Below are 22679 nucleotides of genomic sequence, written 5' to 3' on the forward strand. Positions count from 1 at the left end.
GAAAGATTCCTTTACTCTTGAAGGAACTTCAGTTTGCCTGGATGTCTAAATGAATTGTATTTAAAATCAGTAACTGGCAATACTGTAACACTGACAATAAATTAACAGTTGAAAGGTTGGAAAAAGGAAAACGGCAATGAGCTCCTTTGTCTGAAATTAACTTTATGGAATGTGGCTTGGAAAACAGATTTGTAATTTTAAATGTTTCTATGAAAGCTATTGTTGGCTGCTCAGAAGTATGGATTATGGTTTGGAGGCGCCATGAATAAGTTATCAGTAGTTCTACGATGGTTTAACTGAGTTTTTCTTTCCTGTCTTGTAAATGGCATAATAATAACCACAGAAAAATTCAGTGTATATTACTTCCCTCTGTTGACACATTATATGATTTTTTTTAAATAAGCCTTTCTTATAAGTTATGTTCATAATTATCTTTGGTTTTTATTTGCTTGTTGAGAGGTTAAAACACACAATTAAATTGTAAGCTTCTGATTGTAACCTACTTTTAAAATTTAGAGTAAAATAGCACCTATATTAAAGTAATCCAAATTCTTTTGGGAACCAAATAGGAAAAAGGAACAAGAATGACACCTTTGATTTGAAGCAGTGTTTCAAAGCTTGTCAAAGTAGCTGATTCCAGATCTGGATGTAATATATGTTTTACATGAATTTTAGTCTGTGTTAGAAATACATATAGTCAGCTCTTGACTGTCAAGATACCTTGCTTCCTATCACATTTTACAGCATTTTACTTTCACCATAGGCATATATGTGCTCACTAAAGGCAAATTATTTAACATTTTATCTATTAACTTTCTTAATATATCCTAACCACTATGCTGGGCCATGGGGATATTGAGATACATCCCAAGAATGACTTTAAACCTGTCCTGAGAGATCTTATTGTGACTTCACTTTGAAGTCACAGAAATGTAAACTTTATTCAACCTCTAATATGCTTCCAGAGATTAATGATAAAGAAGTAGCTCCTGCTTGTTTTTTAAGGAAGAAGCAATACAAATTATAAACAGGAGATAAAATTATATTGGACATGCAAATATATAACACAAAATGACCAAAGATAATTCAGCAAGCAATGGTAAAAATAACAATTTACTGCTTTATGTTAATGTTTTTCACCAAAACAAGTTACAGTCAAATTAAAGTGAGTTATGGAAAATGAAATACATGAAGATGTATTTATAGAAGTGCAGACTAAATATTTATTTTCCATACAGGTATGTAAATGAAGATATACAGTAAGTGCACACTTGATATGACTATGCAGGCAATACTTAGTTAGTTTTAGATACTCTTGAATAGTTCATGCACAAACCTTCCCAAAGTACAAGTTCAGTCAGTCTTTTAGGGGATGTGGAGGGATGACTAAAAAAATATTGAGTTCCTTGCAAGAGTATCAGTATGGACTAGATGAGGGTGAGGGTGGTCAGTTATATATATTACTTACTGTAATTTGTGATTGTCGAGGAAGAGTTGTGGCTGTTGGTGTGATAGTAATACTGCTGGTGACTTTATTGGTTGTTTTGTTCAGTGTCCCATTAGTTATGCCTTGAGTTCTGTTATCCTGCAGTGGTGTTGATGGACTGGCAGGTCTCACGGGGCTGGCCACAGCTTGCATGTAAGGACTCCCTAAGTGAATGTGGATTTTATTATCCTCAGTAGTTATCACACTTGAACTATTACTGTTTGAACGTTGAAACTGCCATGACTGTCGGTCTGGGGAGACTCTGAAAATTGCGTGCTTGGCACTGATTTCTATTGGCTCTGGGGAGCGTCCCTGCTCAGGGGAGCTAGTTGAACCAGTCACAGCCAAAACCTGAATAGGTGATATTGTCCTTTCTGGAGTTATAGAATCACAAGACTCTGGGGTCTGTGCTCTGGCAAAGGTTGCCATGGTAATTGGGGATACACCTTGCTCTAAATTCATGAGGCCTTCGGTAGAAGTTTTGGACTTCACTGGTGTTATGGAAGCATTTTGGAGAATAGTTATCCTTTGCTTTGGAATGCCACAGTTTGGTATCACTGCAGTACTTGTGTAACAGTGTGGACTCTCTGTGGTAGGACTTGTGATTTCAAGAGTAGCCGTGTTTTGTATATGGTCTGGAGTAACCTTTATATGAAGTGGCTGCCCAGGTGTATGGCTGAGGACTAGATCTCCAGGTTGCACAAAGTTGCCATTGTGTTTAGTTTGTATTTTTCCATTCTGAGGAGGGCCCTCCTTAGATTTCATCCAAGGAATCCATAGCTTCCTGTTTACAGGAAGGGGACCTGATGGGTTGCATTTGAAGGATAGTACAGATTCCTCATTAGGGTCTTCATCCTGGTCCTCACTCTCCTCATATAACTGACCATTGATGACTGCTTGTTCCAGAGGAATGAGACTCTTGTAGTCTGGTGGTTCATTGTCTACTGCTTCTGTTTGGACTTCTTTAGAAAATACTTGAGGGTCAGAGATTCTTCTTCCATTGAGAGTGGGCCAGTGGCTCTTATTAAAATGCCGGTACCGTTCTAATTCTTTATTGAGGTTTTCAATCTCTCGGCCTAAATCTCTGTTCCTGTTTTCTTGTTGATTTAGTTTCTTTTGCAGAACTGAGTGATCTCCCTGGAGGTGGCATATTAGGTCCTCTGTTGCCATGTACTCATGAATTTTCTCTTTTAATGTATCCACTTCTCTTGAGAGATGCCCAGACTTAGCTTCTTCTTCTTGAAGCCTTTTAAAAAGCCATTGTTCATGGCTGGACTCTGTCTTTTCTGCTAACTTGTACTTAGCAAGTTCCATTTTAACATGTTCTAGCTCTTCAGATAAAAATTGAGCTTTGTCTCGTTCATCAGCATACCTTCGTTCTAGAGTCTCATACTCATCTTCTGTTTTCATGAGGTCATCCTCAATGGCTTTCATATCCTTTAGTTTCAGTTTCAGTCTTTCCACTTCTTGAGAGAGCTCTTTAATCTTATTGTTTTCTTGGTGTAAGGCCGTTGTGGATTTACCAGAGTCTTGATTTAATTTATTTTTAAGAAAATCTTTCTCGATTGCTTCCAATGATTGGAGCCTAGTTTTCAACATACTAACTTTTGACAGGAGATCATTTCCTTTCTCCTCTTCTGTTTTCAATTTATTTTTAAGATCATCTCTTTCCTTGGTTACACTGTACATCTTTTCTTCCACATCAGTTTTGGACTTGAGTGCCCTTTTAGTTTCTTCAATTAACGTCTCAGTAACTGTTGTTACTTTATTTTGCTCCACCTGAAGCTGAGAAGAAGCAGCTTGTAACTTATCTTCAGTTTGCTTTAACTTTTCATTCATTGTTTTTCGTTCATCTACAAGCATCACAGTTAATGTTTTTAATTTAGTTAAATCCTCCTTTAGGGTGAATTCTGTCTGTTCTAGCCTACTTTCAATGGTTTCTAACTCTTTGATCCTCACTTTTAAACTCTCTAGTTCTTGAGACAACTGTTTTGTAATCATTTTTTCTTTTTCTAAATTGCATTTCAAAGAGTAACATTCTTGTTTGCTTTTGTTGAAAGCATCTTCTAATTTTTCCAGAGCCATAATCCTTTTATTAAGTTTTTCAACTTCCAATTTAAAGTCTTTACTCTGTGTGGTTTCCTTTTCAAGCCTCTTATTGAGATCTCTACACTGTTCCTCCATTTTTATGAGCTCTTCATCTTTCCCTTCCATATCTAACACACGCTTCCTAAGCTCCTCCACCTCAGCCAGGATACCAATATTTCCATATTCTCCTTTGTTGATTTTTTCTTTTATATCTTGGAGCTCCTCTTCTGCTTTTCGTAAGGATCTGTTTGTTTCTTCTAACTCATCAATTTGCCGGCTGAGTGCTGCCAGTTTTTGTCGGAGCTGGCAATTTTGACTGTCCTCGTTGGTGAGCTTTGCCATAATTTCGTCTTGGTTCTGATGAAACTTAGTGGTCTGGGTTTGCAGTTCTTTCTCTAGTCTGGATGCTTTCTGCTCTTCTTCCTGAATTCTGGCTTCAGCAAGAGCCAATTTAGCATGTGTTTCCTTTGCACTTGTGGTCAGGTCCTGGATTTTCTGTCTTTGAAGGGCTAGCTGTGCTGTCAGCCTTTGTTGTTCATCCACCACCATCAAAGCAAAAGACTTCAGCTTGGTCAGCTCTTCTTTCAGGGCTGTGACTCTCTTCTCCTTTTCTTGCTCCTTTTTCTCCTGGGACTCAGTTTCTTGATCAGTCAACTTCTTTAATCTGAAAAATACGAGTGCATTTTGTTTTGTGATTGGTGCTTTAGTAACTCATTGGCTGTAAAAAAAATAATTAAACAATTGGAAAGGTTGTATCAGTTCATTCAGAATATTGAAAGAAGTTCCTAAATTTGATGAGGGAGGAGAATCTTGATAGATAACTTGCTTTTTTATTTGACTACCATTGGTGAGTAACAGTGCACTTCTTGAGAAGCCTTAGTGGAAGAGGAAAGGCAAGAATATTTGTTTTAAATTGCTTGTGTAACATAATCAGTGGGCATTCTAGTCTGAAGGCTATGAAAATAGGTGTAAGCTTGAGAATCAGTTAGACCTGGTTTGAGGACTTGAAGACTGGACCCACTCTTACCAGCTAACTAACCTGGGCAGTTACTTAATATTTCTGAGCCTCAGTGTCCTCACATGCGAAATGGGAGCAATCATTATATTTACCTCTGGTTCTTTCTGTAAAAAGTAAATGAGGTAATTCATCTAAAATAATTACAGTTCTGGTACACGGGAAAACATCTGATGTGTTGTTGCTTGTTCTTTTTAAAATTATGTTATGATTATTATATTAAATGCTTGCTTAAACCATTCAAATATTTGGTATATTAACATTTGGTGTTCAACTCCCTGATTTTTACCTGAGAAAAAATTTTATTCACATTGGGAGTTATGTACTTCACTGCACCCCCGGTGAAAACTTGCTTTATACTAGCATGACATTGTCCTGGAAACCACTTCAAATATATCTTTAGCTAGTGAATGACAGTTAAATGAATGGAACTGAGAGACATCTGGACTGGGTCTGGAGTTTTCATAACATGAGAAGAGCAAGGAATTTGGTAGGAAGGGGCTTATTGATGAGAATCCAATGCTAGAAATAGTGGAGGAGAGGTATTATCAAGAACATAGTGATTCCTTCATAATTGATGACTACTATAACATGTGATTTTTTCCTTTATATTTTAAATTTGTTTGAATAACAGGAGGGCATTTTAAATGCAGAATAAACTCTTCCACACACTTTGTTAACTCAGTAGTGAGACTAGTTTTAAACTTGTGGCACTCTTAATTACACTGGGAATGGGCTGATTATAGACTATGTAATTACAGCTGTGCAATATTGTTATACAAAAGCTAAAATAGAATGGAATCCCTGAAGAACTTAACGAAAGGTTTTGTCATGAGTAAAAATATAAATACTTGGTTTCTAATCAAGCCTAAAGAGTTCATAGTATGTTAACATCTTTTCTATTAGGAATGAGTTAATTATGCAATGCATGCCTTTCATCCTTGTCACAGAACTTTCTTTTTGAAGGCTAAGGATTTGAAAGGACATTTTAAAAGGAAACCAATTTAGGGCCATTTTCTTAGAAATAATCCTTTTTTTGAGATTCTAATTGGCTGTGTTCTATAATTACCCCACAGAGGAAGAACATGTTTAAAATAATTGTATAATTTTATAATGTAAGAATTCTCAAACTTGTAGGGAGATCCATTTTTAGTTTTTCCTGTTTGGAGAACTTGACAAGAGGCTGGCCCAAGGGCTAGTGGCCTGTGAAATGCATAAGGGACTAAGCAGGATGCTGGGGCAGGGCTGGTGATGATTTCACCTAGATCCTGGTAAAAGGCTTGTCTGTGGCTTCTGGCTGATCCTCATTCTCTAATTGAGACACCTAGAAACCTAAGAGAAATGTGACACTTCCTTCCTGGATGGCTTTGAGACTTTGCAACTCAATGGTGGAGTCTAAGGGTTTATAAATGCTTTGCTGATAAAACAGTTACAGAAATTTTGGCAAAGTGCTTCTTCCTACTTTAGCATTCAAAATGGAACCTTTAATGGTCTTGATGATGCACTGAGCATAACTGTAGTGAAATATTTTCCCTTTGATATACCAGTTCTTATATTTTTATTAAAGAACACTTTCACAAAAACTCTTAAGGGTTTCTTTCCAACTTATTAAATAATAGTATGTGCTGTTTCATTTTTATGAGATAGAGATGGATTTTCTTAGGATATTAGGGAGGGAGGATTGTTTTTGCAGTACAGTGAAAAGAGTGTTAAATGGAATGGTGGTTACCCATGTTTCCCCAAAAGTAAGACCTACCTGGGAAACAAGTTGTATCATGATTTTACAAGAGACACCCCCTGAAAATCATGCTAGAACCTGTTTTTTGTGTAGGGCTTATTTTTGGGGAAACACAGTAATGAATCTTGATAACGCAATAACTGTTAAAGATTTTGAAAAAGTTTCAGTTGTTTTCACTGTTTGTGTTCTTGGCAGTAAGCATGATGCATCTTTTTCAGCAAATGTGAGGCATCTCTCTCTTTTTATGATTTTTATAAACTGGCTAGTATCCTTATCTGCTTCCCAAGCTCCATTTTACAAAGAAGGCACATAAAATTGAGTACTTTTGCTCCAACTGTTTCCTCCCTACTTTTTTCCCAATAACTTACTTCCCTGTGCCACTCAGATAAGCACACCATGGCACAGTCAACAACCTAATTTGCTAAAATCTGTCAAGACAGGAAATTAAGTTTATATATAAGAAAATGTATACCCTTAGCATCAACTCTGGTGTTCTGGACCAGAAACCAGTGAGAACCAGTGATCTGTCCGTGTGTGTGTGTGTGTGTGTGTGTGTGTGTGTGTGTGTACATGTGAACATACCACTCTATCTTTAGAAGTAGACTCCATTGTCCTCTCTTACTTTGCTTTTATTTAAGCAAGTGTACCAAAAAGTTTCTGAGTTAATGTACACTTGGTGATGGTTTCTTCCTTGCTAAAGACCTGTTCTTTACCATTGCTTCTTACAGTTTAATTTGCATTTGAATCACCAGGGAATCTCAGTGAGGGGTCCCTGTTAACAGTTTATAAACAAGCCCCCAATGGGTCTGCTGGCCCTGGGACTTACTATGGATAGCAAGACTTTACATGTCAGCTATTTCCTGGAAATAGGATTCTCAGGCTCAGAAGAGTCAGGAAGGAACAAGGCCGGTGCTGTTCTCCTACATCACATTGCCTCTCCAACCAAAAACAGAAGTTTCTTTATCAAGGAATATTAGGAGAACGCAGAAACTCAACCTAAAGAAAAATTCTCATTTATCATCACTTTGGATTCTTTTTAGTTTGTATTTTTTAGAACAGTGCTTTTCAAATATTGCCTTTTTTTCTACTGAAAGAATTGAGAATTTTTTGAAACCAAGAAACCTCTTCATATATTTTAAGCTACCATCTAGATTTTTTTTTAATTCAAGGTTTAAATATTTGCAAAGGACACATATATGTGTGAATATATTCATATATATTTTTTGGTACTGGGGATTTAACTAGTCAAAAGATATTTTAATGTCTGCCATATTATATAAAAGTGTTTATTAACAAATCAGATCAGTCATTCTTTCAAGTGAAGTCTGGCTTCATTTTTTAACTTAGGTAAATGTGTAAATACACTTGTAGTCTCACTTCTAAGAGATGAGGCTTAGGAACTTATTTGTCCTGAGTTGTCTCCCCATTAAGATAAGGCAACACTCCACCTAGGGGTTGGTTATGAAGCTCTGCTCTGCTGCCCTGGAACTATGCTTTTTGTTTGGTTTTTTGGTACCAGGCATCGAACTCAAGAACTTGTGCTTGCCAGGCAGGCACAGTGCCACTGAGCTACATTCCTGGCTCTCCCCTGGGACTCAGAAGAATCTAGTTGTCTAAAGAAAAGGTGTTTCTGTCTGATGCCTCAGAGGGGTTCCAACCCAGGAAGGTGCACTTGGTAAGTTTGGTATAGAATACAAACACTTTTCTGGGAGATCAGTGTTGGAAAGTGGTGTGTGTGTGTGTGTGTGTGTAATGTGTAATACAGATGTGACCAAGCAAAGTATCGTTGTACCTTCAGGGATAGATGTACCTCAGTTTGAAGACTACTGTCTTGGAGTACTCATATTCATGTTTAAGTACTAACACTACAGGTTTACAAGAATAGTCACTGAATCCTGTCCAATAAAAACAGGCTGTTAGGGCCAGGGATTTAGCTCAGTGGTGTCACACCTGCCTGGCAAGCTCAAGGTCCTGAGTTTGATTCCTGGTACTGGAAAAAAAAAAAAAAAAGGTTGTGAAAGATAGTTTTATGGACAGAAATGTGAGGCAATTAAATCCCAGCTGGCTTAACACAATGTCTTATTACAGCTTTTCTTTTCAGTTTCTATTATGGGTTAGAATTATTATAACTTACTGTGGTTTATCACTGTTATTATGTGGAATACCAGTTACTTGGGTTTTTTTCCCCTCCAAAATATCACATCTGTCATCTTGAGTCTTCTTTGGTACCAACCATAATGCTGGCTCTTCAATACAAATTATATATTCAGAAGATCTTTTCAGATTTTATTTACACACATGTATGTTTACACATATGCCTATATTTTACTGAGTGTTAGTAATATCATATAATACACAGATAAAGCAGATGCTGTGTCCAATTGCTATAATGCCAGTGATACCCAGAAGAATTTATATTACAGTTCTCACTACTTTTGATTTTGTCTTGTTTAGGTACACAATAATTAACACTACTAAAATACAAACATGATGAGTATCTTAGTGATTTGTGTTTTTCATAGTGTCTACCACAAAGTCCTTTGGAGGAAACTAAATGAGGGGTATATATGCGTGTGTTTAATGAATGAAAAAAATGTACAAATATACCCTCCTGTGGAAAACACTACAGCATTGTCCTAAGCAATTTTATTCATTTTTTTAAAAAGAGAATTCTCTAATATTTACCATGGGGTTGTTTTAGACATTTAAGAGAAAATATAAATGAGTTTGTCAGTGTTCTTTGCATTGTCTCTACTTCCTAGACTGTTGGAACAGCTCTTCTTTTCTTCAGACCCCTGCCTTCAAACTGTATTTGTCTGCTTAAGAAAAACAGGGGCCGGGGATTTAGCTCAGTGGTTTTGGCGCCTGCCACCACAAGTGCAAGGTTCCGAGTTCGATCTCTGGTACCAAAAAAGAAAAAGAAAAACAGGGACAGTTGGTAAATGTTTATATCCTAGCTCACTACTCTCTTTTGGTTATTTCAACTCTGAAAACAAAGGAGCGTGCTTCTTTTATTTTTTCCTCGCAGACCAGAGCTCTGCTGGATAAATACGAATATGTTTATTACCCAAGTAATAGGACATCAATTGCAAATGAAGTTGAAAAGGAAATAATTCATCTATAATGTGACTACTGTGATCCATTTTCCATGTTTCAACTTTTACAGATTCTTTTCTAGTTTTCAGGAAGATGGCCCACATAAATAAGCTTAGGATATTACCAGCTAACAGAACCAATTCCATTAATGACAATGTATTGTTTCTATTGTATTGTTTCTGATTTCTGCAGAATTCAGTAGTGAACAGCCAGCTTAGTTTCTCGCCTATCATGTTAAAGAGACAAGTACTCCACTGTATTCATGCTGGGTTTCTTGAATTTAAAGTTTTGATGTTATGAGTATGGCAAGATTTTGTTCATTTAATTAACAAAACAACAGAGGTTATACTGAGGTGAAAAAGGAGGGGAGGATTCTGCTCTCAAAGAGTTTTTAGGCTCTTAGTAAAGAATGAACAGAGAGTTTCAGCACAATTCAATAAAGGATCCAGAAGAGCAGTTCTTAACCATTTAGGTCTCATGACCCTTATGCACTCTTAAAAATTCTGAAGACCCTAAATGCTTTTGAGTGTGTGGGTTATATCTATCAGTACTATATTAAAATTTAAGCTAGTATTTTTAATAATTCATGTATTCATTAAAAATAATAAACCCACTATATTTTAACATAAAAACATTTTTATAGAAAATAACTTTGAAACACAAAATTTAGTGAGAAGAATTTCATTGTTTTACATTTCTGTAAAGGCTGTCTAGCTTAATTGAAAACAGCTGGGACTTCAGATCAGTTCCAAACATTCCATTAACTGTCATAGCAATGATGTCATCACATGTCAGGTAGCCTCTGGAAAACTACTTGTACACTTCTGAAAGAATGAGTGTGTTATTATGAAGATAGCTATGACCTGATCTTTTGAAGGGGGCCACACTTTGAGAACCATTGCTCTGGAGGATAGACAGCAACAAAGTGGCAAATGTTTCTTTCTCTGGAAAATCCTCTGGTTTGGGCTGTCACTCTGTGCTTTTTCAGACTGTCACTTTGCTTCATCCTGATGAAGTCCCCAGATTCACAAGCTTAGTCACTGCTTTAATATTGCCATCATTAATAAATCCATTTGTTTTCTCCCTACCATAGGTAGATGGAAGTTTCTGTTTTAAAATTTCCTCTGTCCCAGTTAGAACTACTTCCATAATTTTAATGTGGAAACAGTTAAGTAAGTGTTTGAAATTGCAATTTGAAGAGCATGGAAACCACTGTGTTGCCTAGGTTTTAAAATGGGTTCATCAATAGTGCAGTTTAGCTGAGATTTATTTCATTTCAGGTCTTCATAAGACAAAGTGAGTTCCTACTATGTGCAAGGCACTGTGCCTATTTGTCACTTTACCTTTTTTCTTTCAAAACCTGTCTGTATACTTCCACATAACAATCTGATCATAACTTAATCTCCCATTAATTACCAAATAGTATGATGGTATCAATATGATGGTATCAAAATCTGTTTGCCTTTAAAATGTGATATAATGCAATTCTCATCTTAGTCCTATTATATATAACTTCACTTTGATGAACTTCAATTCTTGTATTTTCTCTCATTATTCCAGTTAGTTCCCAGATTTAACATGTTGATTACTAAGAAGAAAACTACATATGTTACACTGCTTCATTTATTTTTTACATCTGCTCTTATGGCATATACTCTGATAGTCTGGTTATGATTATATTCCACTTTGTCTTTTGGTAATCGTCATTTAACATGTATTTTTAATTGGTGCTTATAGTTAAATAACTGGAGTTCTGATAGTTTACAGTGATTACGTGGAATTTATTAGAAAACTTCCTTATTTTAGATATGTTCTTATTAATCAGGCTTATGTTTCCTTGCTGTGTTCCTTGCTTTTTCAATGGGGCTTTTCACTGTTTAGTCTAATTTTTAGGAGCATTCATAAAAATAGATATAACTAGTCTTTTTTATTCTATATATGCAGCTTCCCTTTATTTATCTCACAAATCAAAGGTTTTGTTTCTTTTTTTTAAAGTTATAGCTACAGCATACCATAGCCATAATGTAATGTTTGATTCATTTGACTTGGTCACCAAGATCTACAAGAACAGTAACACTTTTTTTTAGCATCTGCTAGCCAAGTATGAGCATACATCTGTGTCTGCTTTATGTCCTTGTTACTGAAGATCCTGTCGTTATCATTGAGATCATTTAGAGACACCATAAATAGGTCCAGATTCAGCAAGCTGAGTTACTGTTTTCCTTCCTTGTGAAAAAAAGAATTAGGGCATGAAGTGATGGAAAAAGGTTTTGGCTTGGTGTCAGAGCAATATATGGTAAAAATGGTTCAAGACTCTTCATCATTTGAACAATCTTCTTTGGCTCCACAGAGGTGAGGGGAAGTAAAATAATAAGGGTACAAATGGTGAAATGATGTATTAATTATAAGGGGCTTGGAGTTTTTAGCAATAAACAGGATTCTGAGAAGGACTTATGAATTCCTCAAATTGAGTATAAAAGAACTGGGGCAAATCTTGCTCTCTTAAGAAGAAAAATCAAAGTAACTGGCTGAGACACAGGGTTTCCTGCAAAGAAAAACTGCTGATAGGTGAAGTTACAGATGAAAAAGGCCAGTCTGAGAGCCCACAGGCACAGAGCCTGGGGAGTCAGGCAGCTATGAGAATATCTTCATCTGAAGACGTAAGTACCTGTGAAATCTGGACTAGGAAAGATACACACCACATCCTAATCAAAGGCCAGGTTAAACTTAAAAAGGCGTTTGGGCTGGGCCTGGGAGAGGAAATGGGAGCTAACAGGGGAATGACAATAATCTGTACTCAGATAATTACTTAGAGCCTGAATTACATGATTTCTACTTCTTCTGTGCAGTATTGGTACGTACAGCTTACCAGTCAAACCTTTAGATGATGAATGTTCTCTGAATACCACTAATGTGGGCTGGGGATGTAGCTCAGTGGCTGTTTGCCTAGCATATGTAAGGCCCTCAGTTTGATCTCCAGAACCACACACACACACGCACACAGTAAAAAAATTAAAATACCACAAATGTGCCTCCCATATCCTCCACTGAAGTTTTTCACATTAAAAATATCTATTTAGATTTTTCTTTTTGCCACTCTGCTGAATTTTTTGCCATATATTATAGGTATCAAGAGGAACCTTTTAAAAACTAACTACTGAGCTGAGTGTGGTGGCACACACCTGTAATCCCACCACTGAGGGATGCTGAGGCAGGAGAATCACAAGTTCAAGTCCCATCTGGGAAACTTAAGAGACCTAAAAGTAAAAAGGAATGGGGCTATAACTTAGTGGTAGGGCGCACCTGGGTCTTATCTCTAGTACCACAAAATACATACATAACATACATACCAGTTACTTTATGAACTGGGGATATAGCTCAGTATTAGAACATTGCCTAGTATCTTTGAGGCCCAAGGTTTGATCCCAGCACCAGAGAAATAACAACATTTACTATGAATGCACTACTGCACTAAATAGAGACTATTCACTTTTCTTTGGGGGTTTTCTTTCTCCACCTCACATCTCTCTGGGGTTCTTAATTACTTGGAAAAGATTCCTGAGGTAACACATTTTTCTTTACCAGACTTTACATTCTGATTGCTATTACACCAATAAATACATGAGCCTATCTTTCAACACATTGAGACTTTAGGTCCTTGTCAGACTAAGTTTCAGGGTTATATCTCCGTGGTCCTACCACAGCCATGAAGTTTTCCCAGGGTTGCCCTGTCCCTCTGGGGCAGTGATGGCAAACTTGTAGAGAGTGAATGCCCAATCTGCAACCCAAAACACAGTTTATCACAAAATGCCAACACTACCCCATGTATGCTATTATCTGATGCTTGGTTTCTGGGGTGATGCTGGGGCAACTTGGCTTGTGTGCCAACTCAGAGGGTTCTCAGGTCTCACTGTGGCACGTGCCATAGGTTCACCACCACTGCTCCAGGGAAAAACAGTCAAAAAGCCACTCAGTGTGTTGTGGCTTGGATTATTACAAATATATGTGCATTCTTATATTCCTGATAGTAGCCACTTTTAAGTGTGAGGGTAACAGTGCAATAGGCCTTCTACTCAACACTTTCATTGCCTATCATTTTGTCCATTCCTTCCTGCTCTGTGTGATCTACGTTCTTTTCTATCTTGCACATTTGCTTTCTCTCTGATGGGGCCAATAGATGGCAGTAAATAGTACAACTGGCTGAATGCGAAAGGGCAGGTGGGATCACTGACAGGCGTGCACCCTTGCCAGCATGGAATCACCAATGGGAAAAAGGCAGTGGAATACCACACAAGGCAGGATAGTCCAGCCTAGATTCAGATCCTAAAGTCTGATTCTGAGAACTGAATCCTGCCTTCCCCATTTGTATCTAGTGTGGCTTGAGTAAGCAATTTAACCTTTCAAGTCTCATTTTCTTCACCTATAGAATGGGAATAATAGTAGAGACTCTCATAAGAGTTGACCTGAAGATTAAGGAAAAAATATGCAAAAGCCCTTAATATACTGCCATTGTAAGTAGGATGGGGAGTACTAAGAGTAGGTTTTATTTATTTAATTTATTCTTTTGGAGGGGATACTGGGGATTGAACCCAAGGCCTTTACACTTAGCTATATCCCCAACCCTTTTTAAATTTTTTTTATTTTGAAACAGGTGTCACTAAGTTACTCAATTGTTCAAGCTGGCCTCAAAACTTTGGATCCTCTTGCTTAGCCTCTGAGAGTGCTGGGATTATAGGCATGTACTACTGTGCCGATTTCTCTCCCCCCCCCCCTGTCCCTATCTGTCTGTCTCCCTCTCTCTCCCTCTGGTGCTGGGGATTGAACCCCAGCCTCAGGCATGATCATGTACCCTCCCAGTAATTATACCCCCAAGAAGGAAGTGGATTTTAAATGTTCTGGCAGCCAAAACATGGTTAGTGTGTGAGATAATGGGTATGTTAATTAGCTTGATTTTGCCATTTCACAATGTATTACAGATAACAAACCATCATGTTGTACCCTAGCCAGATGGCTCATGCCTGTAATCCAAGCACTCTGGATCTCAAATTTAAGCCCAGCCAGTGTAATTTAATGATTTAGCAAGAACCTGCCTCAGAATAAAAAATGCAAAAAGGCCTGGGGGTATAGCTCAGTGCCAAGGCCCTGGGTTCAATCCCCACTACCACACACACACACACACACAAACACACACACCCTGTTGTAGACAAGTTTTTCTTAAAATTAAAAACCAAATACAAATAATTTCAAGATAAATAAAAATGCTGTGTGGCAATAGTGCTGGGAGGAAGAAAAGGAGGAGGAGGAAGTGGTGGCAACACAGTAGAGCAGCTGAGCCACAGACTCAGTAGGGGCCACCTTCAGGAGAAATAGTAGGAATTCACACTGGAATAAAAGTTAGGACTACCCAGTCTGTTTACTGTGGCCTACCTGCAGGCTTTTCAGCTATCCTCATCCTTAGCCATAGTGATTGTCATTTTAAGTTAGTGTTGGATCTCAGCCTTAGCACTACTGACATTTGGGTTGAATAAACCTTTATTTTAGGTTGTCCTATGTATTTATTATAGGATGTTTTGAAGTATCCATGACCTTTAGCTACTAAATTTCAGAAGTAACCCTGTACCCCTAATTCATTTGTGATGACCAGAACATGTCTCTAGACATTTCACATTCTCCCAGGGGTGTGGGGATTTCTGCCTGGTTGAGAATCATCATTTTAGGACACAATTTTTGGGAAAATTTATTAGATCTCTTTGTGTTTGTTATCTTTGGCATTCATATTAACTTCCTGCTGCTGAAATGTGACCTGCCACTATTTCCCATTTCTCTTTTGTCCACAGATAACACTGTACAGCTCTTCTCTCTTTCTGGAAGAAAATGATGCTTTGAATGTGCAATATCCATTGAAATGCCAGCATATGTCAAAGTGGATGCTAACAGCTGACATTCTGAAAAGCCTCTCTGATGTTCTGCTTATTTTACCCTTGCTCTTAGTTCCTTCAGTGGGGTGGGGGTAGGGGGGGAGTGGACACAAGGTCTCACTATGCAGTCCAGGCTGATACTTTGTAATCCAGGCTGTCCTTTAACTCCCAAGATCTTCCTGCCTCAGCCTCCAGAGTATACACCATACCCAGCTTCCTTCCGTGGATGTGCTAATGTACTTCTCCTGGTTCAGATACTTATTTATAGATTTGTCTGCTTGGGGGATTCAATAGGCATGGTAGGTTAAATGGTTTGGAAGAAACCTGAAGGGAACAGGATTTTTTCTATATATGTATACTATTGCAGGATATAATGTCCTTAGTAAGAAAAAGAAATGTTGAAGATGTTAAATGTTTTTTGAGCTCTTCAGAAAAAAATACAAGCCAACAGGTCAAGAGATACCCAAACTGTCTGAGAAATAGGCAATGTAGGGTTTTCTTACTGTTTCATAATTAAGTTTGCAGTTTATCTTCAATACTTTTAATTCTTTAAGCAATATAAATTTCAGTCTTTGATTTTAGATTAGTCTTCCTAAATATATAATACACATTTTAAAACACATATACATTAGCACTATTATTAGCTTTTCTCCTACTTCATCCTTCATCTTCCCAACTGTAACCATTGACATTAGTTTCTCATACTTCTAGTTTCTCATGAGTAAACAAAGTTTCTCTCCTTTTACACAAAAAGTAGCTTACTTAACAGACACCATTCAGCATCATGCTTTTTGCAGTTAAACATTTCTAAGAGATTTTTTTCCATTAGGTCAGTATTCTTAAGTGGCAGAAAAGGGAATAGAAATCAAATTGTGAAATAAATCTTTGTAACTTCATGCCATAAAAATAAAAATGTGAGGGGCTGGGGATTTAACTCAGTGGCTCCAGCTCCTGCCTCAAAAGCACAAGGTCCTGAGTTCGATCCCCGGTAGCAAAAAAAAAAAAAAAAAAAATGTGTAGGATCTTTAAAAAATGGAATAATGTGTAAAAGTATGGGAGTCATACTTTTTGCTTGTTTTTAAATCTTTTATGATGATAAATTCAAATAAAGTTTTTACTTTTAGCAGCTCTTTAATTGTTGTATGTCTTCACAATGTGTGCAAACACCTGCATTTATTTTCTTAAGTGTGTAACTGAGGCCGACAGATTAAATGCCATGGTAGTCTTGGAACTGGGATGCAGGCTGCAATTCCCAATGTGAGATGAGGCTTTTATAGAGAAACAAGCATACTGAAGGTCTATCCTGTGCTACTTGATCTCAATCCTTATAACAACCTTATGGGGTAGGCAGTATTATGCCCACTTTATAGATGGGTAAGGAACTAAAAAATTTAAAATTTAGAGAGGTTATATTACTGAAATGGAAAAAAAAAAAGACCAGAATAAAAATATACTGACTGCAAAGCCTATGTTTTTTTACTTAACTAGGCCATATGCTAGAAAACCCAGAGTGTTGACCTCAGAAGAGTTTCCTTTATCCCATCCTGCCTCCTGCTCTTGCCTTGGCTTACTTTGCGCCAGCCATGCCAGCTTCTTTGCTGTTCTGTCAAATACAACAGACCTTGTGTGCTTTTGTCCTGGCTGTCTTCCCCAGGAGACACTGGACTCTCCCTCACCTCACGTAGTGCCATCTAGTATACCACTTTTTTTTACTTATTTGATTATTAGCTGTATTCCCTGCTAAAATATAAATTTTATGCAGTTAGGTATGTATAGGTATATGTGTATATTATTTAGCAATTGGCCAATGATTTGTCTATTATATTCAATGCTACATTCCAGCTTAAGAACAGGGCATGGTATTCAATAGGTGTTCGATAAATATTTGAACTAATGTTTTACTTCTGAAATACATATGATGTTAGAGAGTAAGGGTATAACTATAAGCAGTAGACACATAGTGTTCATCCCCTCATCCCCTCCATAGTCTGGAAATAACAGAATTGATTGGATAATTATTATATACCATGTACCATGTTAGTCTTACAGTCAGTCATAGGAGGCAGGTATTATTGTCTTCATTTTGTAATTATAAACTCATGGTCAGATAAGTTAAATAATTTGTCAGAAGTCCTGCTAGTAATTGGCAAACCCAGAATGCCAATATAGTTTATATTCCAAATCTTGTTTCTTACCATCAAGACATATATCCATCCACACTTCCTATCTCATCTTTCTCACTAGTGAACTTATATATTCTACAGAAAATCACTACCACTTGCACTACATTGCTTTGTGACCATATTTTCCTGTAGGTTCATGGCTACTTTGAGCCTTGATCATGAGACATTATTAACAAAGTCTCTTAATCATTGTAATAATATAGCAACTTCAGTCATTTGGCATATACTTATAATTATTTTTGGATGGTTTAAAAAATTGTGATTTTGCCAGTAATAACATCTCACATTCCCCAGAGGAGGTGAGTTTGTCATAGATACCATTTCCATAGGACATTTCAAGGAACTTAAAGTTCTTGGAAACTATTTTTAACAGGCAGACCTTTCTCAGTCAGACTTCAAGGACATAATACTATGTAACCTTAGAAATGTATGTGCATTATTGTATCTTACTATGAGTATTTATATGCATTTCTTGTACTGTTTAAAATCAATTTAGACTGAGATGTTCTTTTTGCATCTTAGATTGAGAAATCAAAAATGGATTCTGTAGAAAAACATTCTGAGGTAGCTGTTAAATTTTCTTTAATCTCCATTCTTTCCTTTTCTCATTCAAATGTCGCAAACAGGTATTTTGGAAGATATGAATGATTCCTTTCTCTCAACACTTACTAATGAGTTTTTAAAAAATTCTCTCTTAAAAAAAAAATTTACAGAGTGTATTCCTTTCCAGACCATATTCTGAGCCAAAAAGTGTATTTTTCTTAAAGCCCCTGGTTCTCATCTTTTTTTTAAGGCTTTCTTTTATTTGGCTTTTTATTTTTACATTAATAATTGGTGTTCTGTTAATCAGATTTATCATAAAAGCCCAAAGCAGGGACCAGTCATGTGCCAGAGTACATAAGTTCACTGGTTTTCACCTTATAGTCTGGCTCTCTGCACAGAGGCAGCAGCTAACATGGTATGCTTGGGAAACCAAACATTTCCAAACTTATTAGTGGGAAATTGAAACTTTAGAAATTTAGAACCCAAAACAACAGAGACTTATGTTTTACTGTGACTACTGAAGTCACACTGTTTACCATAGAAACAGGGTGGATAGGAAACCAAGAGTATAAAATAGGAAACATTTTGATCCCCAAGAGTGGATTTCCAGGTTGTCTTTTTTTTTTTAAGTCTAATAAGTAAAGAAGATACAAAGGAAATAGGAAATTTTAATACATTTAATAGTATTTAGAAGTGGTCTGATTTCCTGCTAGACAGACCATGAGCCAGTGAATATCCTCCCTCTACTTTTATCTGCTTTTTTTAGTTCTTAAGGTTGATTGGTTTATGTCTCTTCCATGATTTTTGGAGAGACAGAGTTTGGGCAATATGTGAAGTCTAATTATAGACAGGTGAAAAGGTTTTATTCTAGAATCGAAATATAAATGATTTTTCTTGTGGCATTTTGTATGTCCTTTTGTATCCAGTGTAAAAATTGAAATTATTTTGGTCATCCAAGCCTAAATTTTCCCTCGACCAACAGTCCAAAGTATTTGAGTTGTGTTTTCCTTACCTGCTCTGCTACTTCTGAAATCAAAAGACAGAACTGAACTTATAACCACAGAGTTTGATCCTGCTGCCTTTTCTCTAAGTCAAGTTCCCTTAAAATGAATGTGTTCTACAGAATATATTAAGCTTGTGTGAGGACAGTTCCCTCAAGATAATACAGTGAGCGGGGGATTTAACTCAGTGGTTTTGCCACCTGCAAGGTGCAAGGACCCGAGTTCAACCCCTGGTGCCAAAAAAAAAAAAAAAAAAAGATAACACAATGACTGGGCATGGTGGTGCAGACCTATAACCTTAGCTACTTGGGATATTGTATGCAACTTAGTGAGACCTTGTCTCAAAATGAAATTTTAAAAAGGATTGGAGATGTATATATTTGAATACCTACTGTAATATATATATTTTTTTTTTTTTTTTTTTCTTTTTTCTCCCTTTTTGGTACCGGGGATCGAACTCAGGTCTTTGCGCTTGCATAGCAGGCGGTGAAACCACTGAGCTAAATCCCCGGCCCGATTTTTTTTTTTCTTTTTCTTTTTTACACTGGTCAGCAATAGGTCTGCCAGAGATAAGACTAATGACTTTTATTCCACTGCCTTTAGCCTTGGGTCTGCTAATAATTTTGCCCCTCAGCACAAGTTTCTCCTATTTTGTTATCATTATCTAAGAAAAGTTATTTATCACAAAATTAAAGAAAAGCCAATAGTGTACTTCATGTATGTTCTGTTTGAATACCTATCCATGTGTTTTAACTGTGTCTTACTTTGTGATTTTAATTTTAAGACAGACCAAATGTTTCATGTGTTCAGTAGCTGAAAAAAGTTTTGGGTTTTTTTTTGGTACTAGGGATCGAACTCAGGACCTTGTGCTTGCAAGGCAGGTGACGGAACCACTGAGCTAAATCCCCAGTGAAAAAAGTTTTAGAAAAAAGCACTGACTTTACCATACCTCTTTTTTTTTTTTTTTGGTACCTGGGATCGAACTCGGGTCCTTGTGCTTGGGGGGCAGGCCAGTAATCCCCGGCTCATTATCCCCCACTTATAAGGTTCACCCATCCTAACCAAAAACAAAGACAAAAGACAAACCTAATTCTTAATTTAAAATCCACTTTCCACTCTCAGAAAAGCTATGTATGCCAATAAGCAGGAAATATTGGACCAAAATCTACTACCAAGTTAGTTTGGCCTTGCCTTATCTGCCAGTTACCTCAGCTGCAACACAGACAAAGCAATACAATTTTATCTCTCATAATTTAGAAAGCTTCTGAGGATCCTCAAATCTCAGTTCAACAAAATAAAAACCTTCAGCAACCTTTAAAATTCTTTCTTCCCTTCTTTCTTATTTCGAGCTGTACACAAATTCACATGTCAAGAGACTTTATGGCTCATCAACTCTCCATGGTTCATAACTATACTGAAAACCGTAATTAAAATTTCATGAGATTCAGATTCATTTATTTATGAAAAACATTTGTTGTAGTCTTTAAAAGCAAAGAAATGTTATTCTGATGGCTAAATAGTGGATTTAATAATCAGAGTCTAATTCCTAGCCTTTTTTCTCATTTTATCTCAGGTTCTCTTTTCATAGTAAACATCCAAGGAATAAATCTACTGTCCTTTTTGGAATGCTTCATTCAATAGCTCTATTTACACTTTAGTTCCCATCTTTCTGTGAATGTTCTAATCCTATCTAATTTCCCTTTTCCCATGATTCCTCTTTCTAAAGTCTCACAGTCCTATGAGACAAAGTATTGATATTTCTGTATACCCCACACGGGTTTGAACTCTATACACACTTGATGACCAAATGACTGAGAGGTGAGAAGCATTTTTTTTTTTAGGGAAATACAACCTCTTAGGCTGAATGGCACTGACAGTTCTCAGAATATTCTCTTGTTATTAGAGCAGAGGACGGGTAAGAGTTTTGTTCCTCTTGTTTCTGCACTTCTGCAAAGGGAGAATTATTCAGTAGAGTGAGGAATTTACTTGGAGACAAATTTAGATTTGAGTACAGATAGAGAAAACTGGCCAGAGAATCTTAGCTTTGCCTGTGATTCTTCACATCCTTTGGTTAGCCTAATGAATTTTATGAGACTAGAAGAATTTTATGGGGTGTGATTTGGGGGGAAGATAAGTGGAACCACAAATCACTTGATAAAGTTGTTGTGCCCTTTATTCGAAAGGCCCCCATATGGCGGGTTTATGAAAGCCTCAAGGATCATGTGCAACCTCACACATAATGTATTTCTTTCAGTAATGTGTGTTTACCTTAATAATACATGAGTTGATGTTTTTCTTTTTTGTGGTGCTGGATATCAAACTCAGAGCCTCATGTATGGTAGGTAAGCACTCTACCACTGAGCTATAACTCCAGTGCAATGTTATTTTTAAAGAGTAATTTTCCCTTTAGTAGCAAGGGATTCATTTTTTAAAAAAGCCCACAGAACAATTCATCTCTTCTGCCATTCCCAGTTAACAGACTGACAACCTAAGGCAGAAGAACTTCTACAGCATCTCACTACACTCCTGTCTTCAACAATAATTGAAGACTTTCTCATATTCTCACCAGACTCCTAGGTCAAACAGCTCTTTCGTTTTCTTCAGATTTATCAGCAGGATACACTTACGTCTTGTCAGCCCAAAAGTGATGAACATTTTACATTCCTCTTATGCTCTGTTTTCAGGATTTGTTTTTGTTGGGTTTATCTAAAAAAAGTTTTTGAAAGAGGCAAAAAAAATCTTAGTTCACCTTTAAACTTTTGTTCCAGGACTCATGGGCTATGAGACACAGTAAGTCTGGCAGATTTGCTTCTGTCAGAGTAGCCTGGCTTGGTGGGCTGATGTCCTCTTTGAGCCTCTGTAGGTACAATGATTTGGAATTCTCAGACTTAGGTGCTACACTTATGTTAGGCTGTTGTGCACATACATGTAGACTCTTCCTCGCATTACCTCCACTTTTTTGTTTTTGGTACCAGAGATCAAACTCAGGACCTTGCACTTTCAAGGCAGGTGGTATACCTCCACTTTCTTTAGCTGATGTGTCTCTGTAATGATATGATCAATAAGTGGCATTTTTTTAATGATAGGATTTTTTAATAGACTCTGGTGTAATTGTTCAGAGTTCTCTAAGAGGTCATTGCTCACTATACAATCTCTACCCAGTATGGGGTGAAGACATTGTCCTTTTTTCTTTATGTTCATGGAAACCAAAAATGCAGGAGGCTAACCCAGTGAATGAATGACTTAGTAAGAAAAGAAGAACTCAAATTTATTGATCCATTATTACTATTTAGTGTCATCATTGAGACAGTGCACAATTTGAGTAAGAAAAGTAGAACTCAAATTTATTGATCTGTTATTACTATTTTGTCTCATCACTGAGATAGCACGATTTGTCCATTTTAATTCAGTGTCACTAGTAAGTAAGCCTGGCAATTGACTTTATCCCATCATAGTTTTCAAACAATACTCCATTATCTTTATTTTTTATGCAGAGCTGACCTCTCTTATCTACACTGTTTTATCAGTCCATTCAAAAAGAACAGGTAAGGGCCAGGGATCTAGCTCACTGGTTCTGCCGCCTGTCTCACAAGCGCAAGGACCCCCAAGTT

At 36.9% G+C, this 22679-nt stretch overlaps 2 protein-coding genes across 14 annotated transcripts in view; one reads left to right on the forward strand and one right to left on the reverse strand.

Annotated features, from left to right (window-relative positions):
* The window catches only part of Cmss1 (cms1 ribosomal small subunit homolog), a 399997-nt gene that overhangs the window by 26739 nt on the left and 350579 nt on the right, over nt 1-22679 (forward strand). The window lies entirely within an intron of this gene.
* Nucleotides 1-22679, reverse strand: part of Filip1l (filamin A interacting protein 1 like) — a 319152-nt gene that overhangs the window by 20658 nt on the left and 275815 nt on the right. For 6 of the 7 annotated variants that reach the window (XM_004857960.3, XM_087208558.1, XM_087208561.1 and 3 more), the window contains one exon: nt 1086-4238. In XM_004857960.3, the coding sequence (XP_004858017.1) occupies nt 1448-4238 (2791 nt within the window). In that variant the 3' untranslated portion in view covers nt 1086-1447. Of the gene's footprint in view, nt 1-1085; nt 4239-22679 lie in introns of those variants that run through there. The other variant, XM_087208577.1, reaches the window with a different exon arrangement.

The sequence above is a fragment of the Heterocephalus glaber genome, unplaced genomic scaffold (assembly GCF_053883595.1).
Source record: "Heterocephalus glaber isolate CG9 unplaced genomic scaffold, H.glaber_assembly_v1.0 deba00000122, whole genome shotgun sequence".
Lineage (NCBI taxonomy): Eukaryota > Metazoa > Chordata > Mammalia > Rodentia > Bathyergidae > Heterocephalus > Heterocephalus glaber.